This window comes from Ceratotherium simum, chromosome 34 (genome assembly GCF_057802395.1).
Source record: "Ceratotherium simum simum isolate JZ-2026a chromosome 34, ASM5780239v1, whole genome shotgun sequence".
Classification (NCBI taxonomy): Eukaryota; Metazoa; Chordata; class Mammalia; order Perissodactyla; family Rhinocerotidae; genus Ceratotherium; species Ceratotherium simum.
In genome coordinates, this window is record NC_141933.1 from 9,270,211 (window position 1) to 9,295,490 (window position 25,280).

The 25,280-nt window shown below is 38.8% G+C and overlaps 1 protein-coding gene across 2 annotated transcripts in view; it reads left to right on the forward strand.

The window, feature by feature from the left end:
- The window catches only part of ATL3 (atlastin GTPase 3), a 52,197-nt gene extending 35,677 nt beyond the window's left edge, over positions 1-16,520 (forward strand). For both annotated transcript variants that reach the window (XM_087422748.1, XM_087422749.1), the window contains exons 9-13: positions 8,208-8,335; positions 8,953-9,009; positions 9,838-9,909; positions 10,290-10,721; positions 12,046-16,520. In XM_087422748.1, coding sequence (XP_087278874.1) covers positions 8,208-8,335; positions 8,953-9,009; positions 9,838-9,909; positions 10,290-10,721; positions 12,046-12,132 — 776 coding nt within the window. In that variant the 3' untranslated portion in view covers positions 12,133-16,520. The remainder of the gene's footprint in view (positions 1-8,207; positions 8,336-8,952; positions 9,010-9,837; positions 9,910-10,289; positions 10,722-12,045) is intronic.
- The last annotated feature ends 8,760 nt before the right edge of the window (positions 16,521-25,280 follow it).

Below are 25,280 nucleotides of genomic sequence, written 5' to 3' on the forward strand. Positions count from 1 at the left end.
TTTCATTTCTAAGATTATCTGTATTAGTACATGTGGTTGTAGTTCATTCTCTTTCATTGCAGTACAACAGTGCCTTCTGCGAATATAGCACAGTTTATTCTCAATGGAAATTTGATCTTTTCCAGGTTTTTGCTATTAAGAACAGTGCTGCAGTGAAAATTCTTGTATTTATATGGATATGTGGGAGTTTCCCAAAGGCATGTGCTTAAGAGTGGAGTTGCTGGATGTTAGAGTATGTTTATTTCACCTTTACTAGATAATACCAAGTGGTTTTGCAAAGTGGTTGTTCCAGTTTATACTGCCTTCATCAGTGTACGTAAAAATTCCCTTTGATCTATATTCTTGGCAATACCTGGTGTTATCAGACATCTTAGTTTTGCCAAATTAGTGATATAAAATGGTATGTCAATGTGGTGTTAAATCATGTTTCCCTGGTTACTAATGGGATTGAATATCTTTTCGTCTATTTATTTCCATTCATGTTTCCTTTCCTGTGAAATTCCTGTTACTGCCTATTCAGTTTTTGATTGGATTGTTTGTCTTTCTCTGCAATGTAAAGATCCTATATGTCTATTTGAAGATATGAGCCTTTGTTGGTTACTTGTTGCAGACATCTTCTCCCATCTTGTGTCTTGTCTTTTTTTTAATATGCCTTAGTTTTAATGTGGTTGCATTCATTCACCTTTGATTTTATGTAGCACTTTTTAAGTCCTGTTTTAGAAAATCCTTTCGTTTTTCTAAACACACACACTCTCTCTCTCTCTCTTTCTGTCTCAAGCTTTGTCTTTCATATTTATGTTTAATCCACTGGGAATTAATTTTTGTGTATATGTGAGGTAGAGATCCTTCTATTTTCTACATAGATACCAATACTTGTGACATTATTTATTGAATACTCTATTTTCCTGTTATTTGCAATTTCTGTTATGTTTATCGTTTAAATCCACTGTTTCCTTGTTGACGTTCTGTCTGGATGATCTATCCATTGATGTGAGTGGGGTGTTAACGTCCCCTACGATTATTGTGTTGTTGTTAATATCTCCTTTTAGGTTTGTTAATAGTTGGCTTATGTACTTTGGTGCTCCTGTCTTGGCTGCATATATATTTATTATGTCTTCTTAGTGGAGTGTCCCTTTTATCATTATATACTGCCCCTCTTTGTCTCTCGTTACCTGTTTTGTCTTGAAGTCTACTTTGTCTAAGTATGGCAACACCTGCTTTCTTTCTTTCTTTTTTTTTTTGTGAGGAAGATTGGCCCTGGGCTAACATCCATGCCCATCTTCCTCTACTTTATATGGGACGCCACCACAGCATGGCTTGACAAGTGTTGCCTTAGTCTACGCCCAGGATCCGAACCTTCGAACCCTGGGCCGCCACAGCGGAGCATGCAAACTTAACTGCTATGCCACCAGGCTGGCCCCCTTCACCTGCTTTCTTTTATTTGCCGTTAGCCTGGAGTATCGTCTTCCATCCCTTCACTCGGAGCCTCTGTTTGTCTTTAGAGCTGAGATGTGTTTCCTGGAGGGCAGCATATTGTTGGGTCTTGTTTTTTAATCCATCCTGCCACTCTGTGTCTTTTGATTGGAGAATTCAATCCATTTATATTTAGAGTGATTATTGATATATGAGGGCTTAATGCTGCCATTTTATCGCTCGTCTTTTGGTTGTTCTGCATTTCCCTTGTTTCTTGTCCTGTGTATTTCGGACTACCAATTCAGTTGGTAGTTCTCTATGATGGTTTTCTTACTTTTCTCTCTGTTATGTTTAAAAAAAACCCTTTCATATATGCGTGGGTATGATTCTAGGCTCTTTATTTTGTTCCACTGGTCATTTTGTCTGGTCATGTGCCATTACTACATTATCATAATTATTATTTTATGATAAGAGTTGATATCTGGTAGAACAATTCCCTCCCTTTTTCACCCTTAGTCGTCTTCAGGACTTTCTTAATTATGCTTTAGTCTTTGCTCTTCTATGTAACTTTTGGAATCAGTTTATCAAGTTTATTAATGTCCCTGTTTTATTTTTGATTGGAATCATATTGAATCGATAACTTGGTATAAGGGGAATTGGCATATATTTATGATAATAGGTATTCTTATCCTGAGTAAGGTAATCTCTCCCTTTATTTAGGTCTTTAATTTCTTTTTACATCAAGAATGTAAAAACTTGATTAAGGTTTTATACATGTTTTGTTAGATTCATTTCTAGTTTCCTTAGAACTTAGAAGTCTTAAAAATTATTTTTCATAATTATTTGTGCTGGTGTATTGAAATACATTTGATTCTTTTATATTGTATATACAGCTATATTGCTAAACTCTCATTATTTCTAGTAATTTATCTATAATTATTAGATATTGTCTGTCACTTATGAAGAATGGAGTTTTTGCTTATTTCCACATCAAATTTTAAGTTTTTAAATTTTGTTCTTGCCATAGAAGCAACGATAACGGACATTTTATCTTAGCCCTGATTTTAAAGGGAATGCTTCTAACATTTTACTATTATTAATGTTTGCAATAGATTTTTGGTATATATCCTTTTTCAGATTAAGGAAGTTCCCTTCCATTCCTATTTTGTCAAAAATATTTTAAAAATTATATATTGGTATTGTATTTTGTCAAATGTTTCTTCTGCATCAACTGAAATGAACATCTAGTTTTTCTTTCTTTTTTTTTTTTTTGTGAGGAAGATCAGCCCTGAGCTAACATCCGTGCCAATCCTCCTCTTTTTGCTGAGGAAGACCGGCCCTGAGCTAACATCTATTGCCAATCCTCCTCCTTTTTTTTTCCCTTTTTCTCCCCAAAGCCCCAGTAGATAGTTGTATGTCATAGTTGCACATCCTTCTAGTTGCTGTATGTGGGATGCGGCCTCAGCATGGCTGGACAAGCGGTGCGTTGGTGCACACCTGGGATCTGAACCTGGGCCGCCAGCAGCGGAGCGCACGCATTTAACCGCTAAGCCACGGCTAAGCCCTAAACTTTTGATGATATGTTTATTGACGCATTTTATCAAGTATGTTGATAATGTTTGAGTGCTATGATACTGATTCTTAAAACTTTGCTGATACGTATTTCTTGTCTTAGACTTTTTATACATGTTCCATATGTGCTGAACACAATGGCTAGTTTTTTTCCTCTCCCCAAATCCCAAATATGTAGTTGTATATTCTAATTGTAAATCCTTCTAGTTCTTCTGTGTGAGCCGCCACCATAGCATGGCTACTGACAGATGAATGGCGTGGTTCTGCACCTGGGAACTGAACCTGGGCCGCTGAAGCGGAGCGTGCCTACTTTTAACCACTAGGCCATCAGGGCTGGCTTGGCTCTTTTGTTTAATTTTTTATTATGAGGTTTGTTTGTGTCTCTAAATCATACTTGTTAATTGTGTCATTTTCATTATCTTCACTAATTTTTGTCTCCTTGAGTATCAGTAATAGATGTGCATTGATCTTCCTCTGTTTTGATGGATTTGTCAGTGTCTCCCTGTTATTTTATCATATATTTTGAGGCCATTTTAATAAATGTATTCAAGTTTAGAATTGTTATATCTTTCTGGTGAATTGAGGCAATAGTTAGTAACCCTCTCTATGCCTAATAATTTTTTATTGTTGTTTTAGCTTGTTTTATTTTTATTAACATGGCTATCCCAGCTTTGTTGTCCTAAGTATTTGTTTGTGTCTCTTTTTCTGTCTGTCATGTTTAACCTTTCTGTGACTGTATGTTTTAGGTGTATCTCTTGTAAACAGCATATATGTGGATTTAAAAAAAATCCAATTTGACAATCTCTATTTTTTTAATTGGTGCATTTAGTCCATTTTCTGATTCCTGATATATTTGCTTTTAGAGCTATCATCTTGCTTTTTGCTTTATATTAGTTTTACTCTTTCTATGCTTTTTTTCCCTCCTGCTTGTCTTTTTCTTTTAAATTGAGTTTGTTTTCTTATTCTAGTCCCACTCCTCACTAATATGGAAGTTATACACTCGATAAAAATAAATTCTTTTAGTTGTTATCCTTGAAATTTTACCACACATACTTATTTAAAATGTAAATAAATAGCTTAATCTCCTTCCTGAATAATAGCAGAGCATTAGGACAGTTTAATTCTGATTACCTTTGCTTAACTAGTGTTTTAGTTCTGTGTTCTTTTTAACCTCACCGGTTAACTGTTGTTATTATAATGTAAGATGATATTTGTTTAGCTTTCCCTACATGTTTTTTTATTTCTTTGCTCACCTTTCCTTCTTTTTTTTTGAGGAAGATTGGCGCTGAGCTAACATCTGTTGCCAATCTTACTTTTTCTTTTTTCTCCCCAAAGCCCCAGTACATAGTTGTATATCCTAGTTGTAGGTCCTTCTAGTTTTTCTATGTGAGATGCCACCTCAGCATGGCTTGATGAGCAGTGAGTAGGTCCGTGCCCAGGATCCGAACTGACGAACTCTGGGCTGCCAAAGCAGAACACACTAACTTAACCACTATGCCACCAGTCCAGCCCTCACCTTTCCTTCTTGTATTGCAGGCTGTCCTTCTGGAAACATTTTCCTTCTTCCAGAAGGTCTTTGCTGTGCTACAGTTCTATTGTTAAATATGTATTTCTTTCTGTTTAACCTACTTGTTATATGCTGTGGTCTGAAGCAGTAGATTCATGTATTTTATCAGTTCCAGAGAATTCTCAGCCATTATTCATGTATTTCATCTTCTAGAGAATTCTCAGCCGTTATGCCTTCTATTATTGCCTCTAATCCACCCCTTTATCTCCTAGGACTTCACTTAGACATGTATTAAATCTCATTCTAACTTCCGTGTGTTAATTTTTCCCCTTATTTCCCACCATCAGATCTCTCTGTGCTGCTCTTTGGGTATGTTATTCAGATCTCTTTTCCTCCAGAGAAGATACGTGTTCGTTCTGTCAGGGAGCTGGGGGCTTACTAACCTGGGACCATTCCAGCCCCCTTCCAGGATCCAACTTAATCTAGGAGTTAATTTTGCCCAGAGTTTAGTCACCCCGTCGCAGTGAGTGGCCTCAAATGAGCCACAGCTTCCCGTGTACTTGGCTCACTGCCCTGGTCACCTGGTCAGCCCCTTGCAGCTCCGTTTTATTTCCAAGTCCAGTAACGTAATGGAATATATCTTATGCAGGATCTTGTTAGGAAGGAGGTCCCTTCAGATTCTCCAGTCTGTACTGTCAGAAGCAGAAGTCCCAAGATGCTATTTTTCACCAATTGAGGCAATAAAGATTTTGAAAACAATAAAAATCTCTAGTGTGTTGAAAGTAGTAAACAAGCCTGCTCAGACATTGGTGGTGGGGGTATAAATTGGTTCAATCTTCTACAGAAACAATTTAGCAATATAGAAGAGCCTTAAAAAGGAAAGGGAGTATTTTAAATGTTAATGTGATTATCTGATAGTGGGCTTTATGCATGGTTTTTTTTTTTATAGTTTTGAATGTTTTCTAGGAGTCTACATTGTCATTATAAAATCTCTTTTTTTTTAAATTTTTTGTTTATTGCAGTAACATTGGTTTATAACATTGTATAAATTTCAGGTGTACATCATTATACTTCTATTTCTGCATAAATTACAACATGTTCACCACCCAAATACTAATTACAACCCATCACCACACGCATGTGCCAAATTATCCCTTTTGCCCTCCTCCCTCCCCTCTTCCCCTCTGGTAACCACCAATCCAATCTCTGACTCTATGTGTTTGTTTATTGTTATTATCTACTACTTAATGAAGGAAATCATACGGTATTTGACCTTCTCCCTCTGACTTATTTCACTTTGCATAATACCCTCAATGTCCATCCATGTTGTCACAAATGGCTGGATTTCATCGTTTCTTATGGCTGAGTAGTATTTCATTGTGTATATATACCACATCTTCTTTATCCATTCGTCCCTTGATGGGCACTTAGGTTGCTTCCAAGTCTTGGCTATTGTGAATAATGCTGCAATGAACACAGGGGTGCATGTATCTTTATGCATTGGTGTTTTCAAGTTCTTTGGATAAATACCCAGCAGTGGAATAGCTGGATCATATGGTAGTTCTATCCTTAATTTTTTGAGGAATCTCCATACTGTTTTCCATAGTGGCTGCACCAGTTAGCACTCCTACCAGCAGTGTATGAGAGTTCCCTTCTCTCCACATCCTCTCCAACACATGTTGTTTCCTGTCTTGTTAATTATAGCCATTCTGACGGGCGTGAGGTGATATCTCATTGTAGTTTTGATTTGCATTTCCCTGATAGTTAATGATTTTGAACATGCTTTTCATGTGTCTGTTGGCTATCTGTATATCTTCTTTGGAGAAATGTCTGTTCAGGTCTTTTGCCCATTTTTTAATTGGGTTGGTAGTTTTTTTGTTGTTGAGATGCATGAGTTCTTTATATATTTTGGAGATTAAGCCCTTATCAGATGTATGGTTTGCAAATATCTTCTCCCAATTGTTAGGTTGTCTTTTCGTTTTGTTGATGGTTTCCTTTGCTGTGCAGAAGCTTTTTAGTTTGATGTAGTCCCATTTGTTTATTTTTTCTATTGTTTCTCTTGCCCAGTCAGACATGGTGCTTGAAAATATGTTGCTATGACCGGTATCGAAGAGTGTACTGCCTATGTTTTCTTCTAGAAGTTTTTGAATGTTTTCTAGGAGTCTACATTGTCATTATAAAATCTCTTAATTCCTCTCAGAGGACCATATAATCTAAGGAAATAAAAGTAACCTGAAGTTTTTTCTGCAGAAATTTTTATGGCGATATTTGTAATTGGAAAGATTTAGAAACCATGTATGTTTTCTTCACTGCTCTGTCCCTAACTCTTACAACAATGCCTGCCACAAAAAGGTGCTTGAAAATTGTTCAATGAATAAATGAAATAAGAATGTCTCAGTTTTATAAATTAGGGTTATGGAGTGTTGAAGAGTTCCTACCTTGGTGTGGGTTCCCACCCACTTTCTTTTCAAATCCACCCACTGGTTTGAATTAGTTGGGAACCTGGGAAGATGTTAGATTATAGAAATCAGATTCCTTGTATTTTATTTTATTTTTTTGTGTGAGGAAGATCAGCCCTGAGCTAGCATCTGCCAATCCTTCCTCTTTTTGCTGAGGAAGACTGGCCCTGGGCTAATATCCGTGCCCATCTTCCTTCACTTTATATGGGACGCCGCCACAGCATGGCTTGACAAGCGGTGCATTGGTGCACGCCTGGGATCCGAACCGGCGAACCCCGGGCCGCCACAGCAGAGCACGCGCACTTAACCTCTTGCGCCACCTGGCCGGCCCCAGATTCCTTGTATTTTAATTCCTTCATTGGTGGACCAGCTTGTTCTCACTTTGAGGAAAGAGCTCTATTTAATGGCTCTCCTGAGCCCTCTGTGGCAACTTTGTAGAAGCTGCAAAATAGCTGTCACCTTCCTGAGACAATAGTCTTCTGCCTTTGGGGTGGCTCAGGGGACCTCTCTGAGGAGATACTAGAAAATAAATATCATGAAGTACAGGTGCATCTACTTTTTTTTTTTTAAAGATTTTATTTATTTATTTATTTTTCCCCCAAAGCCCCAGTAGATAGTTGCATGTCGTAGCTGCACATCCTTCCAGTTGCTGCATGTGGGACGCGGCCTCAGCATGGCCGGAGAAGCAGTGTGTCGGTGCTCGCCCGGGATCCAAACCCAGGCCGCCAGCAGCGGAGCACGCACACTTAACCGCTAAGCCACAGGGCCGGCCCTCATCTACTTCTTTTAACATTAAAAAATGAACAAAAATACAGCACATGGATAAATAGTGATTTCTAATGGATTTAAGGGGGAGTGTGAGGATGTGGCAAGGGCCTGGCCTGAGAGAACTTGAGGGATTGATAGCTGATCTTTTGAAGACCTTGTTAATGAAATTCTTTAAAAAATGAAATTTCTTGAAAGGATAGGGAGCAGACTGAAACTCCCAGAGTGAAAACCAGGGTACGGATCTTCTGCATATTCTGTTCTGGACTAGAGAGGACTGCAGAGAGGAAGGAGACAAGAAAGTCCATAAGGACAGAGAGCCATCAGCAACCTGGTCATAGCCAGAAAGTGTCAGTCTGGGACACTCCCCTCGCTTTCAACCAGCAAATGTTAAAACAGTTAGATAGACTGCGAAGACTGCGTTTCATGCTCGCCTTGGTTGATTAAGTCTGTTTGGTTTACTGTTTCCTCCTTCATGGTCCTGTGGACAGATATTGCCAGTGAATTCAAAGAGCAGTTACAGACATTGATACCGTTTGTATTAAACCCTGCTAACTTAATGGAAAAGGAGATCAACGGCTCAAAAGTCACCTGTCGGGGGCTACTGGAGTATTTTAAGGTAAATACAGGTTTTAATTATTAAAATATTGACTTTTGGCAAAACCGATCTGGCCCGTAAAATAACTTGAATGTCAGTATTTTAAAGCGTAGGGGAAAGTTTCGTGGAGGAGATGGTGGGAGGCATTTTCAGAGACTTTAGTGTCCTTCCAGGAGTGGGCCACGGGGTGGCAGCATCGGTCCAAGAACCAAATGGATGTTCTTTGCACTCTCTTAGAGGAGTAATTATTGTGGCTAAAGGAAGATTGTTCCTCAAGGAAGATGGTGTGGACAGGAGGTGGTTAGGAGGTTGCTGTGAGTAGGAGACTGCACCTAGATGTGACACGACTACCTCAAGGTGGATGGTCACTCTGCCCACAGGTAGTGGTGAGGCCAGTGTGCATGGGGAGTCTGGTGGGAATCCTGGCCCTGGTAGGCTCGTGCTGCTTGAGAACATCTTCAGCTAACTAAAAATGCTAACATGCACTCCAGGGTGTGTTGTGTTTTTGCTAATTCCTGGGTGTTGATCTAGGTCTTTAGGAAAATGCAGTTGTACGGTCACTGTTTCTAAAAATTAAAGTTTGATTAGATATGACAGAATGTCATTTTTCATAATCATTTTTATGTTTATATTCTAAGGCATATATTAAAATTTACCAAGGAGAAGATCTGCCTCACCCCAAATCCATGCTTCAGGTAAGCAATTCTTTGACATCCTACATGATGTCCTTTGATTCTTGGGTTGACCTGTGTACAGCAAACAGAGTCCTTTGAGAAGAGAATACTGTCACTCTCCTTTCCCGTTGTGCTGAGGTCTGATAACTTGAGCACATTTCCCAGTAGTGTCACTGCCTTCTGGTTTCCTGTCTGTATTTGTGGTGGTGCAGTTGAAGCAGAACGGCCTCTTCCGGGGCCTGGTCTTCCCACGAGACGTACTATAGAAAACGCTGTTTTATATACCCGGGTGCAACATACCCAGTTTAGTTAGACAAATCATTTTCCTGTTATCTGTTGTCTACTTTAGTAGAACATGTCCTGACGTATCTATTTACTAATCAGGTTTTTGATTTTCAATGTTTTGATATTTTCAAGATGTCATTTTGTTAAAACATACTTTCTGACTTTCATGTGCTGAACACAAGGCCATTTATTGCCAAATGTTTATTTCTTTAGTAGCAAAACATTTTCACAAAGGAAGCCTTGAGTTTGGGATTGACGTCATAAAGATGAACTTTTTCCATTCTTTTTTCACTTACATCTATTTTTTAACATTTAAAATTGAAGCAAAGGAAATGGTGTTTTTGGAGGTTTAATTTCTGATGAAGATTCTTATGTATAAGAAAATTTTTTGGCAGAAAAGGTATATTTAGTTCACAAATGGGGCTGTATGGAAACCTAAAAAATAGCAGAAGGATAATAAAAAAAGGAAAAATGGGGAATAGGGTGAGAGAAAATTTTTACTTGGTTATTTGTGGAAGAATGTTAAAAGAGAGGATTTATAGTTTATGCTTTCCTCTTTGAAAGGCCACTGCTGAAGCCAACAATTTAGCAGCTGCAGCCTCTGCCAAGGACGTTTATTATAACAACATGGAGGAGGTATGTGGGGCCTGTGTCCTATTCTGAAATATCTGCAACCTGGGAATCGTTGCTGACTTCAGAAGCCCAAACTTGATCCTGTTTAATGTGTGTTAAGATGATGAGGCAACAATGCTGTATTCAGCTCATCCTGGTCGTTGGGCCTTCTAACTATTACCATTTCTAACAAAGCTTTCTTACTGTGTCACTGATCAGTGTCACCCTGGTTATTAAAGTATGCTTTCCAGAGGAAGTGAACCAGACTTTATTGGTCTTGGTCATCGTTTTAAAGTTAATTTCTAGTATCTTAAAATATTCTAACCTTTTCAGTGTTTTCACTTGTTTATTTGGCACTTGTTTTTGAAGGGATCTTGAATACAATGGGTCTTTCTTCTTTTTAGGTTTGTGGGGGAGAGAAACCTTATTTGTCTCCAGACATCCTAGAGGAGAAGCACTGTGAATTCAAACAGCTTGCTCTAGAGCATTTTAAGAAGATCAAGAAGATGGGTGGGAAGGATTTTAGCCTTCGTTACCAGCAGGAGCTGGAGGAGGAAATCAAGGAACTCTACGAGAACTTCTGCAAGCACAATGGTAGCAAGAATGTCTTCAGCACCTTCCGAACCCCTGCAGTGCTCTTCACCGGCATCGTGGCTTTGTACATAGCCTCGGGCCTCACTGGCTTTGTTGGTCTTGAGGTTGTGGCCCAGCTGTTCAACTGTATGGTTGGACTGCTGTTAATAGCACTTCTCACCTGGGGGTACATCAGGTATTCTGGTCAATACCGTGAGCTGGGCGGAGCTATCGATTCTGGTGCAGCATATGTATTAGAGCAGGTAAGTGGTGCCTGCTGAGGAGGCTGAGGGTTGGTAATGGACGGATATTTGTGCTTCTATTGTAAAATATCTCTATTTAGAAGAGTTTCGGGGCCGACCCTGTGGCTTAGCGGTTAGGTGCGCATGCTCCGCTGCTGGCGGCCCGGGTTCGGATCCCGGGCGCGCACTGCTGCACCGCTTCTCCGGCCATGCTAAGGCCACGTCTCACATACAGCAACTAGAAGGATGTGCAGCTATGACATACAACTATCTACTGGGGCTTTGGGGGAAAAATAAATAAATAAAATTAAAAAAAAAAAAAAGAAGAAGAGTTTTATAGTGAAAGAAGGCATGAGAGACTTCCCTTGGCCGTTTTTTTTCCTGACAGGCATTATCTTTTATTATCCTTCTTTAGGATATTAATGTTTATTCCTAATATTTTGTTTCCATGCCTGAAAACTGCCTTTTAATACAGAAATGTTCCAACTTAGACATACTGTATTTCTCATGGGAAACTTCTAACTACATGTTCTTCAGACACAATTCCTGTGTGATTCTCTCTCCCATCCAAGGCTAATTTGCTTCACTGAAAATTAAGAGCTTTGAAAAATATGAACTAGGGCCGGGCCCGTGGCTTAGCGGTTAAGTGCGTGTGCTCCGCTACTGGCGGCCCGGGTTCGGATCCTGGGAGCGCACCGACGCACCGCTTCTCCGGCCATGCTGAGGCCGCGTCCCACATACAGCAACTAGAAGGATGTGCAGCTATGACATACAACTATCTACTGGGGCTTTGGGGGAAAAAAAAAATAGGAGGAGGATTGGCAATAGATGTTAGCTCAGAGCCGGTCTTCCTCAGCAAAAAGAGGAGAATTAGCATGGATGTTAGCTCAGGGCTGATCTTCCTCACAAAAAAAATAAAATAAAATAAAACTGTTAAAAAAAAAAAAAAAGAAAAATATGAACTTAACAAAATTTTGTTTTGAGTCCTATTAATGGATGGCAACTCTTTAAAAAATCTTACAAAAAGCCAATGGCTTTTGACTTGGACATGCTCTCCAGCTTTACAGGTACTTGAGACTTTGATTGGTTTCTTTTTCTGAGCAGCTTGAACAGATCGGTTAAGTTAGAAGGTTGTGGTGAAGCCAGGAGAGCTGCATACCCCACCCCAGTAACATAGCAAAGGCTCAGCTGACTCTTTGGACCCTACTTTTGCCTTCGCTTATTATCTGTAACGTACCCATGATGGAGACAGAGATTTTCAAAAGTTTGTCTCCAGGTACTTTTACTCTCTTGATGCTGTGCTGAATTTTATTAACTTATATGTTGAATAAATGGACTTTTGCAGGCTACTTCTCATATTGGTAATTCCACTCAGGCTGCTGTGAGGGATGCAGTTGTTGGGAGACCACCCGTGGATAAAAAAGCTCAATAGCATCTTAACAAGAGAATCCAGCAAGAACCCGACTAGTCCCTGCTGATTACTGGGTTTCTGCCGCGGCCACAGGCTCAGGTCCAGAGGGATGCAGATCTGGGACCATCTGGGAAGAGCTGAAACATGGCACTAATAAACGAACAGACCTGTCCCGTGGTTTCAAATTCTTAAACACACTTCCATTTCTGTTGGGAGCATTTCTTTTCTTTGCTGATGTAGATCTAAGCTTGTGTCTATTTTCTTACTACTCTCTGCTTTGTGCACTTTATGGGGGGCAAGCTAAAGAAAAAAACGGAAATGTGGTTTTAAGTCCTTTATGTGCCACTTAGTGCCTTTTAAGATTGAATTCATGCTTTTGAAGACATGGTAGGGAGGGGATTGAGGTTAACCCCATGAAAGATGCGGTTTTGGGGTGAAACTTGTCAGTTCCTTTATACCTTACTCTTTTGAGAAGGATTCCTTTTTTAAAAGTTTACAAAACTTGCAAAAGCTTCAGAACTAAAGACTGAAAATAATGCCATCATACTTTTAAAACCTTATAATATTAGAGAATCCTGTTGCCACATAATGTGGAAAAATCATACTATATTTAAATCTACCATACACTGAAATTTAAGGTCTTTTACCTAACAGACTGGCAGTTTTATTGGAACACATTCTTTTTTTTGCCTTCAGTCCTGTAGCTTCTTTCTAGAAAAGAGGCAAAGATGCCTTGAGAAGCCAGAGCAGGTCATAATAAAAGAAATAACTTGATATTTAAGAAAAAAGCTTGAATCTTAAGTGAACCGTGTGACCTCTGATAAGTCACTTGAACTTGTGCCTTGGTCAGATTCACTGTTCGTCGGTTTATGTACGTGTGTGTTTTCTTCCTGACTCACACGGTTGTCATTTGAGAGGGTTTGTTTTTGAGAGTTCTGCATAAGAACAGAACTTTATTAAGGATTAGAGGAAAGACATTACCAAACATTACTGCCTTTCATTGGTGTCCTGTTTCATGTGGCTTAGCAGTAAATCAGGTCTTTATCCAAAACATTTATTTGCATTCTCCTATGCACTGTCTAGTATTTTTAATAATAAAGCTAAAACTGTCAATTTTATTTATCGAATCTTTCTTTCTTTAACTTTACTTGACTAGTCTGGTAGCTTTAAAATAGATTTGGCTTAGTAAGGACCAAAGTCCCACCCAACTATGGACAATACCTAGAAGTATCTAAGAATTCTTTTTTATTTACCTTGATTGTGTGATAAAAAATTTTTATCTTTTAGTTGCCGTTTTGTTTGATTTATAATGGGGAATTATTGTGATTTTAAAACTTCATAAAACTTGCCTGCAAACATGTATATAAACATCCAGGTATGTGAGCCTTAATTCTTAAGATAATTTCTGTTGTGGGAGGGAGGTGGGAAGGCTTAGGCCAAATCTGAGCGTAAATTCTACATACGTGAAGTGTGAATGGAAGGTGGAAGGAAGAAAGTCTCTGCTAGCATGTAATCTTTATCAAAGAATTTTCTTTTGACTACTTTAACACTTTACCATGCAAGTATTTTTATAAGTCCTGAATTAATTCCAAGCATTTTATATTTTTTTCATATTTACGTACAATCTTGCCTTGAAGTTCTTGCTTTCTATTTAATTGCCGTTAAATATTAGAAAAATTCCAGCTTGTTCTAAAAACTGTTTACTTGCATATCTGATGCTTAGCTTTGTTAAATTGAAAGCTTTGTTTTGAGATTTTGGTGCATTTTCAGTTGGCCTCTCATCTTCCTGAAGGTTCATACTTAGTAGCTAAATGCCTTATAGACGTTGAGATTCTTAGCTTTTAATGCATTTTAAAGCACATTTATAGATTTCAGAATAATTGTCTAAAGTGATCCTACTTGTAATGGTGAGAAAATGACGATGTGTCTAAAACTTATTTTAATACTAAAGTATTTGATTTTTTTTAAATTTAAAAATGTGATAATGTATAATTTAATGAAATCTTAGGATTTAGTTACTGTTTAAATTCACCATTTCTGTTTTGATCTTAAAGGAATAACTTGGTTTAATTACCCTGGGAAAGCCTTATTTTTTTGTTTTTATTAGTTAACTTATTCTGCCTCTGAAAAGTGTTTATAAAGTTTTCTCAGTGAGGATTCTTATGAGTTTTATTTGGCTCTTTTCTCCTTTAACAGTAAATTGATGGTTTTATATCAGCTTTTTCAGTAGAAGATGCATTCCCATTGCTGGCTATAAGTAGTCTGGGGGAGATTTATAACCAGGTTGCAAAGAATGTCTTTTACCTCGTAACTTCCCGCAGCCTTTAATCTGTGGTTCAGGGACATTGCCTAGGAGCCCAGACTAAGTGTTGGCTGGTGTTGGTTGCTCTGCTGCTCCCGGCTGGCCTTTCCACGCGGGCATTCTTAATTTGCACATTCCTAACAGTATATGGGGCATGCTCCTATTAACATATAAAAGGAGGTTTTCAAAACTTTCTATGAAAAGAATTCATTTCAGGGAAAGTTAAATGTTAGGTTTTTTGTTTTTTTAATACTTTCAGCTAGCTTCTTATAGTAAAAACAGTAGAATCAAAATTGTGATTCTTTCACTGAGAAATCTCTCTAGATTGGTTTGTAGACAGAATGAGGACAAACTGTCATGTATGATGATGGAACACCTTCAGACCATACCTTATTTAGCAGTGTACCAAGAAACCTGTTGGTTCCGTGGAGGTTTATATATTAACACCTACTTTATACTTGGTAACGTTGCCTGTGAAGATTGTTTTTGCTTTACCTCTTCTTTCTCTTTTCTCTTACTCACCTGAAGTAAAATGCTTTAGGCCAACAAACAAATAAACAGATGAAGTGCCTTGTCCTGGCAGTATGTTTCTTTAGCAGGTTGTACCCAGTGTTCCACCTGCCTTATCACAGTGAAGTCTGAATAGGGCGAGTTTGGATGAATATGTGTGTATGTATGGATGAGTTACAGAGAAATTAAGCAGGTTGATTTAAGTCCAGGCAAAAGCAATGAAAAACAAATAGTTTTACTTTTTCCCTAGAGTTTTTATTTTTTTAAATAGTGTAACTTACATGGAAATCTTCATAGAACTTTTATTTCCCCCATGGAACTATTGAAATCTAATTTAGGATGATTTAGGATGGCTACCATCTAAGGTAGCCAGCATGGGCTACATCATTCCTTCTTACGTTTAGATCCAACAAAATTTTAGTCAAGGGACAAAGGCATAATGAAGACAAGTTTCAGTTATGAAAGTGCAAACTATTTGTGTAAGTGATTTTTGTAATTGACATTATGAAGCCCATTGTAAAAGACCATCTGCAAGTAAATCGTTTTCCTTAGGTTGTCCTATTGCAGCTGTGTTTTGGGTTGTGGTTCTCATCTGTCTTGGGGTACAGAAGACTTACCTGGGAGGCTTCTTCAAAAAAATTCCAACTCTCACCTTTATACCCCTGAATTGCCTCATTTGGTCTGGGCTGTGGCCCTGAACTCATCACTTTTATAAACAGCATCGCAGGTGGTTCAGAGACCACAGGGAGAGAGACTTCTCCGTGGATGAGAAAGTGCAATGCAGTAGCGTCTGGAGGCAAGTGGATGGCTTTTACCTGAGGTTCAGAATAGATGTCCACTGCAGATAGTCACTGGGGGTTCACAGTATCCATAGTGATAAGGATGCCTTTAGTGTACAGCTTATCTAAGCTCCTTAACCCCATTTTTCTAAATGAGAGTGTCGTAGTGCCTTCTCTGAAAAATGAATGTACAAGTATCCTAGTTACTAACAGGTGTAATTAGGATTAAAAAAAAAAAATATTTTGAAAGTTGTTTTTCTTTTAAAAAGCAAAATTCAGCGCTGTGACTTGAACCCCTAAGTCTTTGACACACAGAATACCTTAAGCCATAAATAAAAAGAATGAACAGAAAAGAAGGAGAGGATCATAATTTTGAAAATTGGGGATAAAAAGTACCCAGATCAGGAACTTTTCAAATTAGATGTAGAGGCAGAAAGATTTTAAAAGAAATTTTTCTTCCTTGGGAAAGAATTTCACGTGCGAGGAGTAAAATGTTCATGTAGTGTACTTATGACCAAGGGAAGATTGCATTTGGTTCCCAAAGCTCCAATTTAGGTGATAAATGCTATTGTGAACTTAAGCCTCAAAGGAGTTAATATTCATCTTGAACATATATAAATTTTCCTCTTAAATTTATTTTTCTTTCCTTTAATTGTTGAAAGTACTTTGTCCTAAACCCTTTTTGAATGGCTTTAAAATTTAATATACTTTTTAAAAAGTGCAATGGGATGAGATTATGCTTTACGTATATTAAAAGCATGTTTCTGTTTCTTAGTTGTAAGGTCGTTTAATGGAATAAAGATCACAATACCACGTTACCTGTGTTTTCTTTCTTTCTCCGTTCTTTAATGTGGGAAGGTTAATGAAACAGATTTGGGCCTGGGAAAGCAAATAGGATATCTAAGGGGAGGGATAACTTGGTGTCAAGGTAGTCATAGTAATGTGGTTTGACTGAGTCAGCTCCCTGTCCCACAAAACAGTCCTGGACTAGGATCTTGCAGGCATACTGCAGAAGGCTGTGCAGGCGTGGTGTTGCTTCAAATTGAACACCAATTGTATTTATATTAACACATACTTGTGATGACCCTTGGATTTGTGGCACTTTGTTTGGTTGCCCCATCTGGAGCCGGCTGGTTAAATGGTTCCTCTTTGGGGTCGGGTGAGACAAAGCTCTGTTGAAAGCTTTCCCTTTCAGTTGGCAACCGTGGAGGCAGTGGGAGTTTGTGCTGAACTTCTCAAATACTGGCTAATCACCCGACAAGCCCCATTTAGCCCTACAATAAAAAAATTTCTTACTAATTTGAAACACACTGGGTGGGGTCTGTAGCCTGGTGATCATATGTCAGGCACCATGCCAGGTGTTGCATTCAAGTTCATCAAAGTTTAGTAGGGAAGGGGCAAACTCACAAGTTGATATGATACGAGGGGTACCCTGAAAACCTGGGGGCTACCATCAGAGGGTTGGTGCCCCATCAGCACAAGCTGGGGAGAAGGAAAGGTGGGGGTGTGTGCCCATGTGTGGTTGGGGAGAAGTCAGGCAAACTGGTTTGTCTGGTGCATTGACATTCTTGCCTTTAATTACCATATATCAGTTTGCCAAAGATGAGTCCAGCTCTAATTAGCTTAATCAAAAGAAACTGGATGGAACTGGATGTCTAGGGGTAAAACTGAGCTCAAGCACTGGAGGAGCTCAGATGTCAACACTGCTATCGTCTCACATGCATACTGGCTGTGTTATCTACTCTTGTAGATGGATTTCTTCAGAGCTGCAGGGGATGGCAGGCACAAATGTTTCCAGGCTTACGTCACCCCACTTTAATGTCCCCAGAGGAAAGAGGCTTTTTTTTTAACCACTGCCTATTAAAAAATGTGTGTGTATATATATATATATATATACATCCATCCTAAAGAATCTTCTGATTGGTCTGGCTTGGGTCAGATGCTCCTTCCAGGGTCAATCACTGTAGCCTGGGGGCCGGGGTGATAACCAGCCAGACCTAGGTCACATGTGTCTCTAGTCAGGGCGATGGGGCACTGTGATTGCAGCCCCACCAGAACCACAGAGTCACCAAATAAAAGTGCCAGACAGGCAAAAACGAACGTCCATTACAGTGACCAGTTTGCCAGGCTGGCCATTTAACATAGTGGAATGAGAGAACCTGGAACATTTCAGGAATGTTCTTTTAAGGGGAAGTAGAGGTGGTTATGCTGCACATTTACTCACTGGGAACGTTACCGGATACAAACACAGATTCTTTACCTGCTACACAATAGGGGCCAAATAAAAACTGGAACTCTAGGCTTATGGCAAGGAAAGGGTTTTTATTTCAGGTGACATCAGCCGGGAGATGAGAGCCCTCAAATTTGTCTGTCTTCCCGAAAGATGGGAGGAAAGGGATTTTAAAGGTTGTGAGGAATGTAGCTGCTTGTAGGGAGGGGGAGCCTGTGGTCTTGCTGGTTGGCGCTTTCCCATCAGCCTGCGTTGGGAGGCTGCTTGGGAGCCTTGGGAGGCTGCTTGCAGGGAGGGGGTGGTGAGATAAAGGAATCTGCAGGTGGGTGTCCTTGGTTGTCTGCCTCCGTGATGGGTGGTGGATTCTGGCACCAAGAAGCTGAGGAGTTAGAGTCTGCGAAGCTTCAGTGTCTTGATATTCTCTGGATGTCAGTTTCCCTGTAATAAAACTTCAAAGGACCTGCAACAAGCCAAGATGTCATCATGAGGCCACGTGGGCTCTAACAACCTGTAACTTCTATTTGCCTTGTGACATTCAGGGATACAAAGTTAAAAAACCAATATTTACATAGGAATATAACTTAGAGAAGCAGAGAAAGGGAATGAGTGCTTTTGGTTTTAACCCCATATGCTGGGTTTAATGTAGGGGACCCATATCAGGGCCGGTATCAATTTCCCCCTATTTTATGTTTGTTCCTCAATCTTGAGAGATTTTGGGTGACAACTGATCTAGCTACTTCCTGCTGAATTGGGGCATAGCTCTGGGTTAGAGGAATGAGACTGCTTAGCACTTATTTGGAAATATTTTCTTGTTCCTGGCTTGACATTTTGTATTATGAGAATTTTTGTACCTTGTTCAATGGCTTTGGAACAACAGCTAAAGGCACATTAAGTATCTGACCAGAAGGATAAGACGTATAGACAACTCAGATTTTAACAGTCCCTGAAAAATAGACTTAATCCTTTGGAAAATCCAAGAAAACAGTCCTGAAAACCAGTCTGGACCCAGTACCTCTGGGAATACCTGCTGATAAGGGGCATAGGTTGATCCATCTCGTTGAACCAGTCTCTTAGTAAGGTGGTGATGCAGGTGGGCTCCCAAAGTTAGGCCTATATTGTAACCAGGTATTTAATAAGTATTTCTAGGGGCTGGCCCGGTGGTGCAAGTGGTTAAGTGCGTGCACTCCTTTGCAGTGGCCCAGGGTTTGCCGGTTCAGATCCCGGGCCTGCACTGACACACCACTTGTCAGGCCATGCTGTGGTGGCGTCCCATATAAAGTGGAGGAAGATGGGCATGGATGTTAGCCCAGAGCGAGTCTTCCTCAGCAAAAAGAGGAGGATTGGCAGATGTTAGCTCAGGGCCGATCTTCCTCACACACACAAAAAAAGAAGTATTTCTAGATAAACAAAAAGAAAAAACAAGGTTAATGGTTGGAGCACATTATAAGCCAGTTCCTGAGACCAGGGCGCAGCCAATCAAGAAGATTTCTAGAAGTCAGAGCCAAAGCATCTTTTGCAGTTTGAAGGGTCTCTGGTAGTGTCATTGGGTGTTCAGGTATCTTTCTGAGGGGCTTACACAGCAACAGGCATGAATCTGTTTCAATCTGCAGGAATCTGAAAAAGGTCAGTTTCAGTTCTCAATGATTCCAAATGAAAATGATGGAAAAAATGGAAAACGTTAGTTTGGAGATGGTACCAGATATTTCAGGAGATTAGAAGAACTCAGGATCCAGTCCAGTTTACAGATAGAAAACAAAACCTCAAAGACAATTGACAGAACCAAAATCTAACATCCAAAAATGTGTATTATAGTTTCTATTGAAACAATTTTTCTCTCTATAATCACCCTCATTTTTACCAAAGATAGCCAGATTAAGTCATTGGTTTGTAAAATACGACTAGTTTCAATAAATTTGGCCCAATTATTTATAAAAGTACAGCAAGAATAACAATTGATCATATAGGCTCTTTTAAATCTGCTTTGCTGGAACTTTTTATAAGGAATCTCAGACTGAACTTTAAAGCCTCTCGAGGGCCGGCCCCGTGGCTTAGTGGTTAAGTGTGCACGCTCTGCTGCTGGCGGCCCAGGTTTGGATCCCGGGCACGCACCGACGCACCACTTCTCTGGCCATGCTGAGGCCGCATCCCACATACAGCAACTAGAAGGATGTGCAGCTATGATGTACAACTATCTACTGGGGCTTTGGGGGAAAAAAATAAATAAATAAAAAAATAAATAAATAAAAAAAAAATAAAGCCTCTCGAGGCCAGAAAAGACAGACAAAGGACTTATCAGACTCTACATATGTAGTTACATATGTATTACATATGTAATACCTACATATTTGGGTGAATTCTTCTTTTTTTTGAGGTTCCCCATAATATTTTGAAGTTCCTTGCACCTGCCAGAAAAGTTACCCTATTTACTTACCTGGTAAGGTTGCTGGACACCCTGTAAGCAAGGTGTCAGGCCAATATTTCCAAGTAGCTTTATTCCATAAAGTCAATCTTCCTTCCTCAAAGGCTGTCTGGTCATATCTGAGTCTATATATATTTTTCTCAAATATGACATTCCAGTCAAAGCTTCGGTAATATAACCAGTGTTTCCAGTTGTGTTCTGATATAAGGAGAACAGATTCTTATTGAACTTATGCAGACAACCATATTGCCATGAAAATAATACTTATCCACTAAGAGTTTACAAATTCTGGAGGGATCAGGTAGGGAGAAAAAGATAAATGTTTTAATTTTGTTTACAAAAGTATAATTTGTCAAATTGTTATAAGTCATAGTTAGCTTAAGAGAAAACAGAAAAAGTTTTTCTTAAATCTGAAAAAACAAAACATTAAAAACATGAGCAATATTTCAAATAAAAAGTCATAAAAATTATAATCATCCTTATCAGTTCATTTAGTTTCACGTAATCAACCCTTGATCTTCTGTTAGCAGTTTTATGAGGCCATCAGTTTTTCAGTTACAGTTCTGTAATTTCTTACTCAGCTCAGTTTCATAATCTGGAAGTTTATTAGAAACCTGTATTCTAGAGCAAGTGTCAGAGTCCTTTCAGTGAATCTTTCTGAAGATGAAACATATTTGCAAAAACATCAGAGTAAATCAGCTGTCTGTAAATGATGAAAGACTTAAAAATAGAAATTGACAAAGAGAACTTGGCTATTTCTGTGACATACAACACTTTAAGATAATAACCAGAATTATGGCTGATAATCAGGACAGATCAGAATTTTAGGAATGTTATATAATTTTTAAAACACTTATATCAATAACATTTACCCACACGATATAACCTAGACAGGCTTATTATCATTTATTTGATAATGTTTCCCATGTAATTTAACATGACAAATAAGTTTAGTTAGTTTAATATCTCCCTCTTTATAGAAAGAGAGAAAAATTTTTTGAGAAGTTTCAGGGCTAATTGGAAATTCTTAAAGTTTTCTTTTTAAGTCAAAAGAAGACTAATTTTGGAGGAAGTTTGTCAAAAATATCAAAAAGTTTTAAAACATTTGGTCAAATAGGAAACAATGCTTAGTTATCCATTCAATCAAAGTGACAACAGGTAAATAAAATTATTAAAAAAAAAAAACAATGGGCTGGCCCCGTGGCTTAGCGGTTAGGTGCGCAAGCTCCGCTGCTGGCGGCCCGGGTTCGGATCCCGGGCATGCACTGACGCACTGCTTCTCTGGCCATGCTGAGGCCGCGTCCCACATGCAGCAACTAGAAGGATGTGCAGCTATGACATACAACTATCTACTGGGGCTTTGGGGGAAAAATAAATAAATAAAATTATTATTTAAAAAAAAAACAAAGTGACAACAGGAACAGTGAAAGGCAGAGTTAAAAGAGCCAACCCCCCCAAACCTTTCATATTCTTTTTATCAAGAGCAGACAAAAAGTTCAAGAAAATTTTCCTTTTAAGAGAAAGCCAAATTCTAATTTTGTACCAGCCTACTTTTGATATTGAAACTTATTTACTTAATTAGATTTACTTCAATCTTAGCCAACTTGACCATGTATAAAACTCTTTCCTCAGGATTCTTCCTCCACAAACCTTTTATAACTTTCTTTTTTATATTTAGAATTTGTCCCTTGTCTTCTTTTTTCCCTCCTAGTATTTTAGGACAAATTTATCTTTCTTTAACAAAATAAATAAAAATATCTTTATTTTTTGTACCTCTTTTACTGAAAATATACATTGTAGTTTCCTTGTATACAGACTTTCTAGAAATATGTGCTTTCCCATAGAAAATTCCTCAGCATGCACAAAACATGTTTATCAACAAACTCAAGCCTCTTTCAGTTTCTTTGAGATAAGAAACCAAAGGCAGGTAAATCTATGCTTAGTAATCAATTTTTAATATTTTATCTTATGTGGAAATGACCTAGACACTCAACAAGTTTTATCATTTACTTTAGCAAAACTCTAAAGTTTTAAGTTACGAAAAAGATTTTGGAAGTTATTTTTCAAGCATATATACCATAAAACATAATTATTGTTAAAAAGTTCCTCCAAGAACTTTTATCTTTTTTACATCTATTTAGTTTACCTGTCCTCAATAATTATATTTAGATTGTCTACAAAAACGTCATGAGACATCAAACAAAATCAGCTGTTATTCTAAGTTATTACTCTTGCTGACAAATTGTGTAACAGGGATAACAGGAGCTCATTCGACCAGTGAACCAGGCTGCCTGTCTGCATCATATCCAACGCTGATAACTCTGAGGGTGTGCCTATTCTAAATCAAACCAGCAAACTTAAATAAGTCTATATTTATTAAAGATTATTTCATATCATGGTAACTTGAAAGACATTTGGGTTAGTTTTTATTACATTTAGAAATAATTTATGTAAGTGCTTACTTTAAGCCAACTAAATAGAGCTCTTAATTTTGGCCATACCATCCGGAGGTAAAATATCATATATATATATAACATATATATAGACACACATATACACAAAGACATCACAGTAATTGTTTTAAAACTTTAGGACGATGTATCATACCTTTAAAAGTCTGCACAAAGCATTTAACAAAGGCCCTCTTTCTAAGTGTACAATTTAACCTTAGACCAATTTACCTTGGAAGGGAGCCTTTAGTGTCCTTTTAGGACCTGATACTAGCCTCTAGTTTTATTTCATACGGTGTGGGCTCAGGCAACCTTATCGTCTTCCCTTTAGTATGTTTATAATTTTTTTAAATAATTTTATTTATTTATTTATTTTTCCCCCCAAAGCCCTAGTAGATAGTTGTATGTCATAGCTGCACATCCTTCTAGTTGCTGTATGTGGGACGCGGCCTCAGCATGGCCGGAGAAGCGGTGTGTCGGTGCGAGCCTGGGATCCGAACCCGGGCCGCCAGCAGCGGAGCACACGCACTTAACCGCTAAGCCACGGGGCCAGCCCCCTTTAGTATGTTTAATTAACATTGTCTGAAAGGCAGATTTATCCCCACAATACAATCAGAAAAAAAGAGATGTAATCATTTTATATAAAGCCCATTTAAATATACCAACTTTTATAAAACTTTATCTTAATTTTATCAACTCATACCTCTAATTACAACTTATATTAGGATTTCATTAACAAATTTCGGTATTATAATCTGTGTAGGGGAAGGATTCCCAGCAAGACCTAACATTTATTTCCAAAAAAAACATCCAGGCAAAGTTGACATAATCTCTTTATGTAATATTAGCTTGAACACTTTAATCTTTATAGTCTTATCGACCTTAGCAGCCTACCTGTTGCCCCAAACAATTGTTGTTCAGGTTTCTCATTGTGATCTCTGCCTTCTGGCTTTTTAATTTTTTTTTTCAAACTGGGGTGAATAGAACAGGCCTGTCTGATGTCCTTTAATGTTGGGGGGCCAATCGGGGGTCCCTTTAGCCCATCCAATCTTAGGCAGTGTTTTATTAAAACCTTTGTTTTAAGTGGGGCCAGCCCCGTGGCTTAGCGGTTAAGTGCGTGCGCGCAGCTGCTGGCGGCCCGGGTTCTGATCCTGGGCGCGCACCGACGCACTGCTTCTCCGGCCATGCTGAGGGCGCGTGCCACATACGGCAACTAGAAGGATGTGCAGCTATGACACACAACTATCTACTGGGGCTTTGGGGGGAAAGAAAATAAATAAATAAAATCTTTAAAAAAAAAAACAAACCTTTGTTTTAACTTTATTCATGTCTGCTCTATTCATCCAATTTTCCTTTTTAATAACTAGTTAAAGATTTCCATTCTGCTGGGATGAGTCCTGTGACTCTTCCTTTTTTGATTTCTCTTTATTTTATTTTCCTTTAATATTTGTCTTATCTAATCCACTGTCTTATTTACCTTCTTCTTCTTCTTCTTATTTTTAAAAACTCCTTTAAAAATTTCCACCTTGTTGAAAAGAGTCCCTTTATTTTTCCTCAGCTTCCTTTTATTCTTTTGTTAACTTATTGTTTTCATCAGCATCTGTAAGACCATGAGAAGAAGCTGAGACCCTAAGTTTGATTAAGTTCTTAAGACTAGTCATTGTATTTTCCTTTCTTTTTTTTCTGATGAGGAAGATTGGCTCTGAGCTAATGTCTATTGCCAGTCGTCCCCTTTTTGCTGAGGAACATTGGCCCTGAGCTAACATCTGTGCCCATCCTCCTCTATTTTGTATGTGGGACACTGCCACAGCATGGTTTGATGAGCGGTGCATAGGTCCGTGCCTGGGATCTGAACCTGCAAACCCTGGGCTGCTGAAGCAAAGTGGGTGAACTTAACCAGTATGCCATTGGGCTGGCCCCCATTGTATTTTCCTTTTAATTTGGTCTTTTCATAGGCACCAATAAAACAGTTGTTTATGATGAGAGCTCTCTAAAAATTTTTCCAACTTAAGGATCCATTGTTTGGCCATTTACTCTCTGGAGGTTAAAGAATATTGTGGCCATGTGGTGTTACAAAAGAAAATCATCCCTTTTTAGACATTGGCTCATAACTATGATCAGACCATCTACTCAGAATCAGCCCCAATGGGCTCCGCTTGGGGACAGACAGCATGTTCCCCATTCTGTTACACAGAGATGGACAGACATACAGATCCAGACACAGAAAAACCAGACACCAGTGAACCAGCTCCCAGATTTAGGGTACAACTGTTCCCACTCCAAATGTGTGCCCAGATAGCCTCTCCACAAATGGAAGTGGCCCCAGATGGCCCTGCCTTAAATGGAAAGACCCCAGATGGAGGGGAAAAGAGCTCACAGGCATCCCTGAGGCAACTTACCCTATTCCAGATTGAGTCTGTGGACTCACCAGAAGCAAACACAAACAAATCTAGAGCCTGTTTCTTTGCTACAAGAAAAT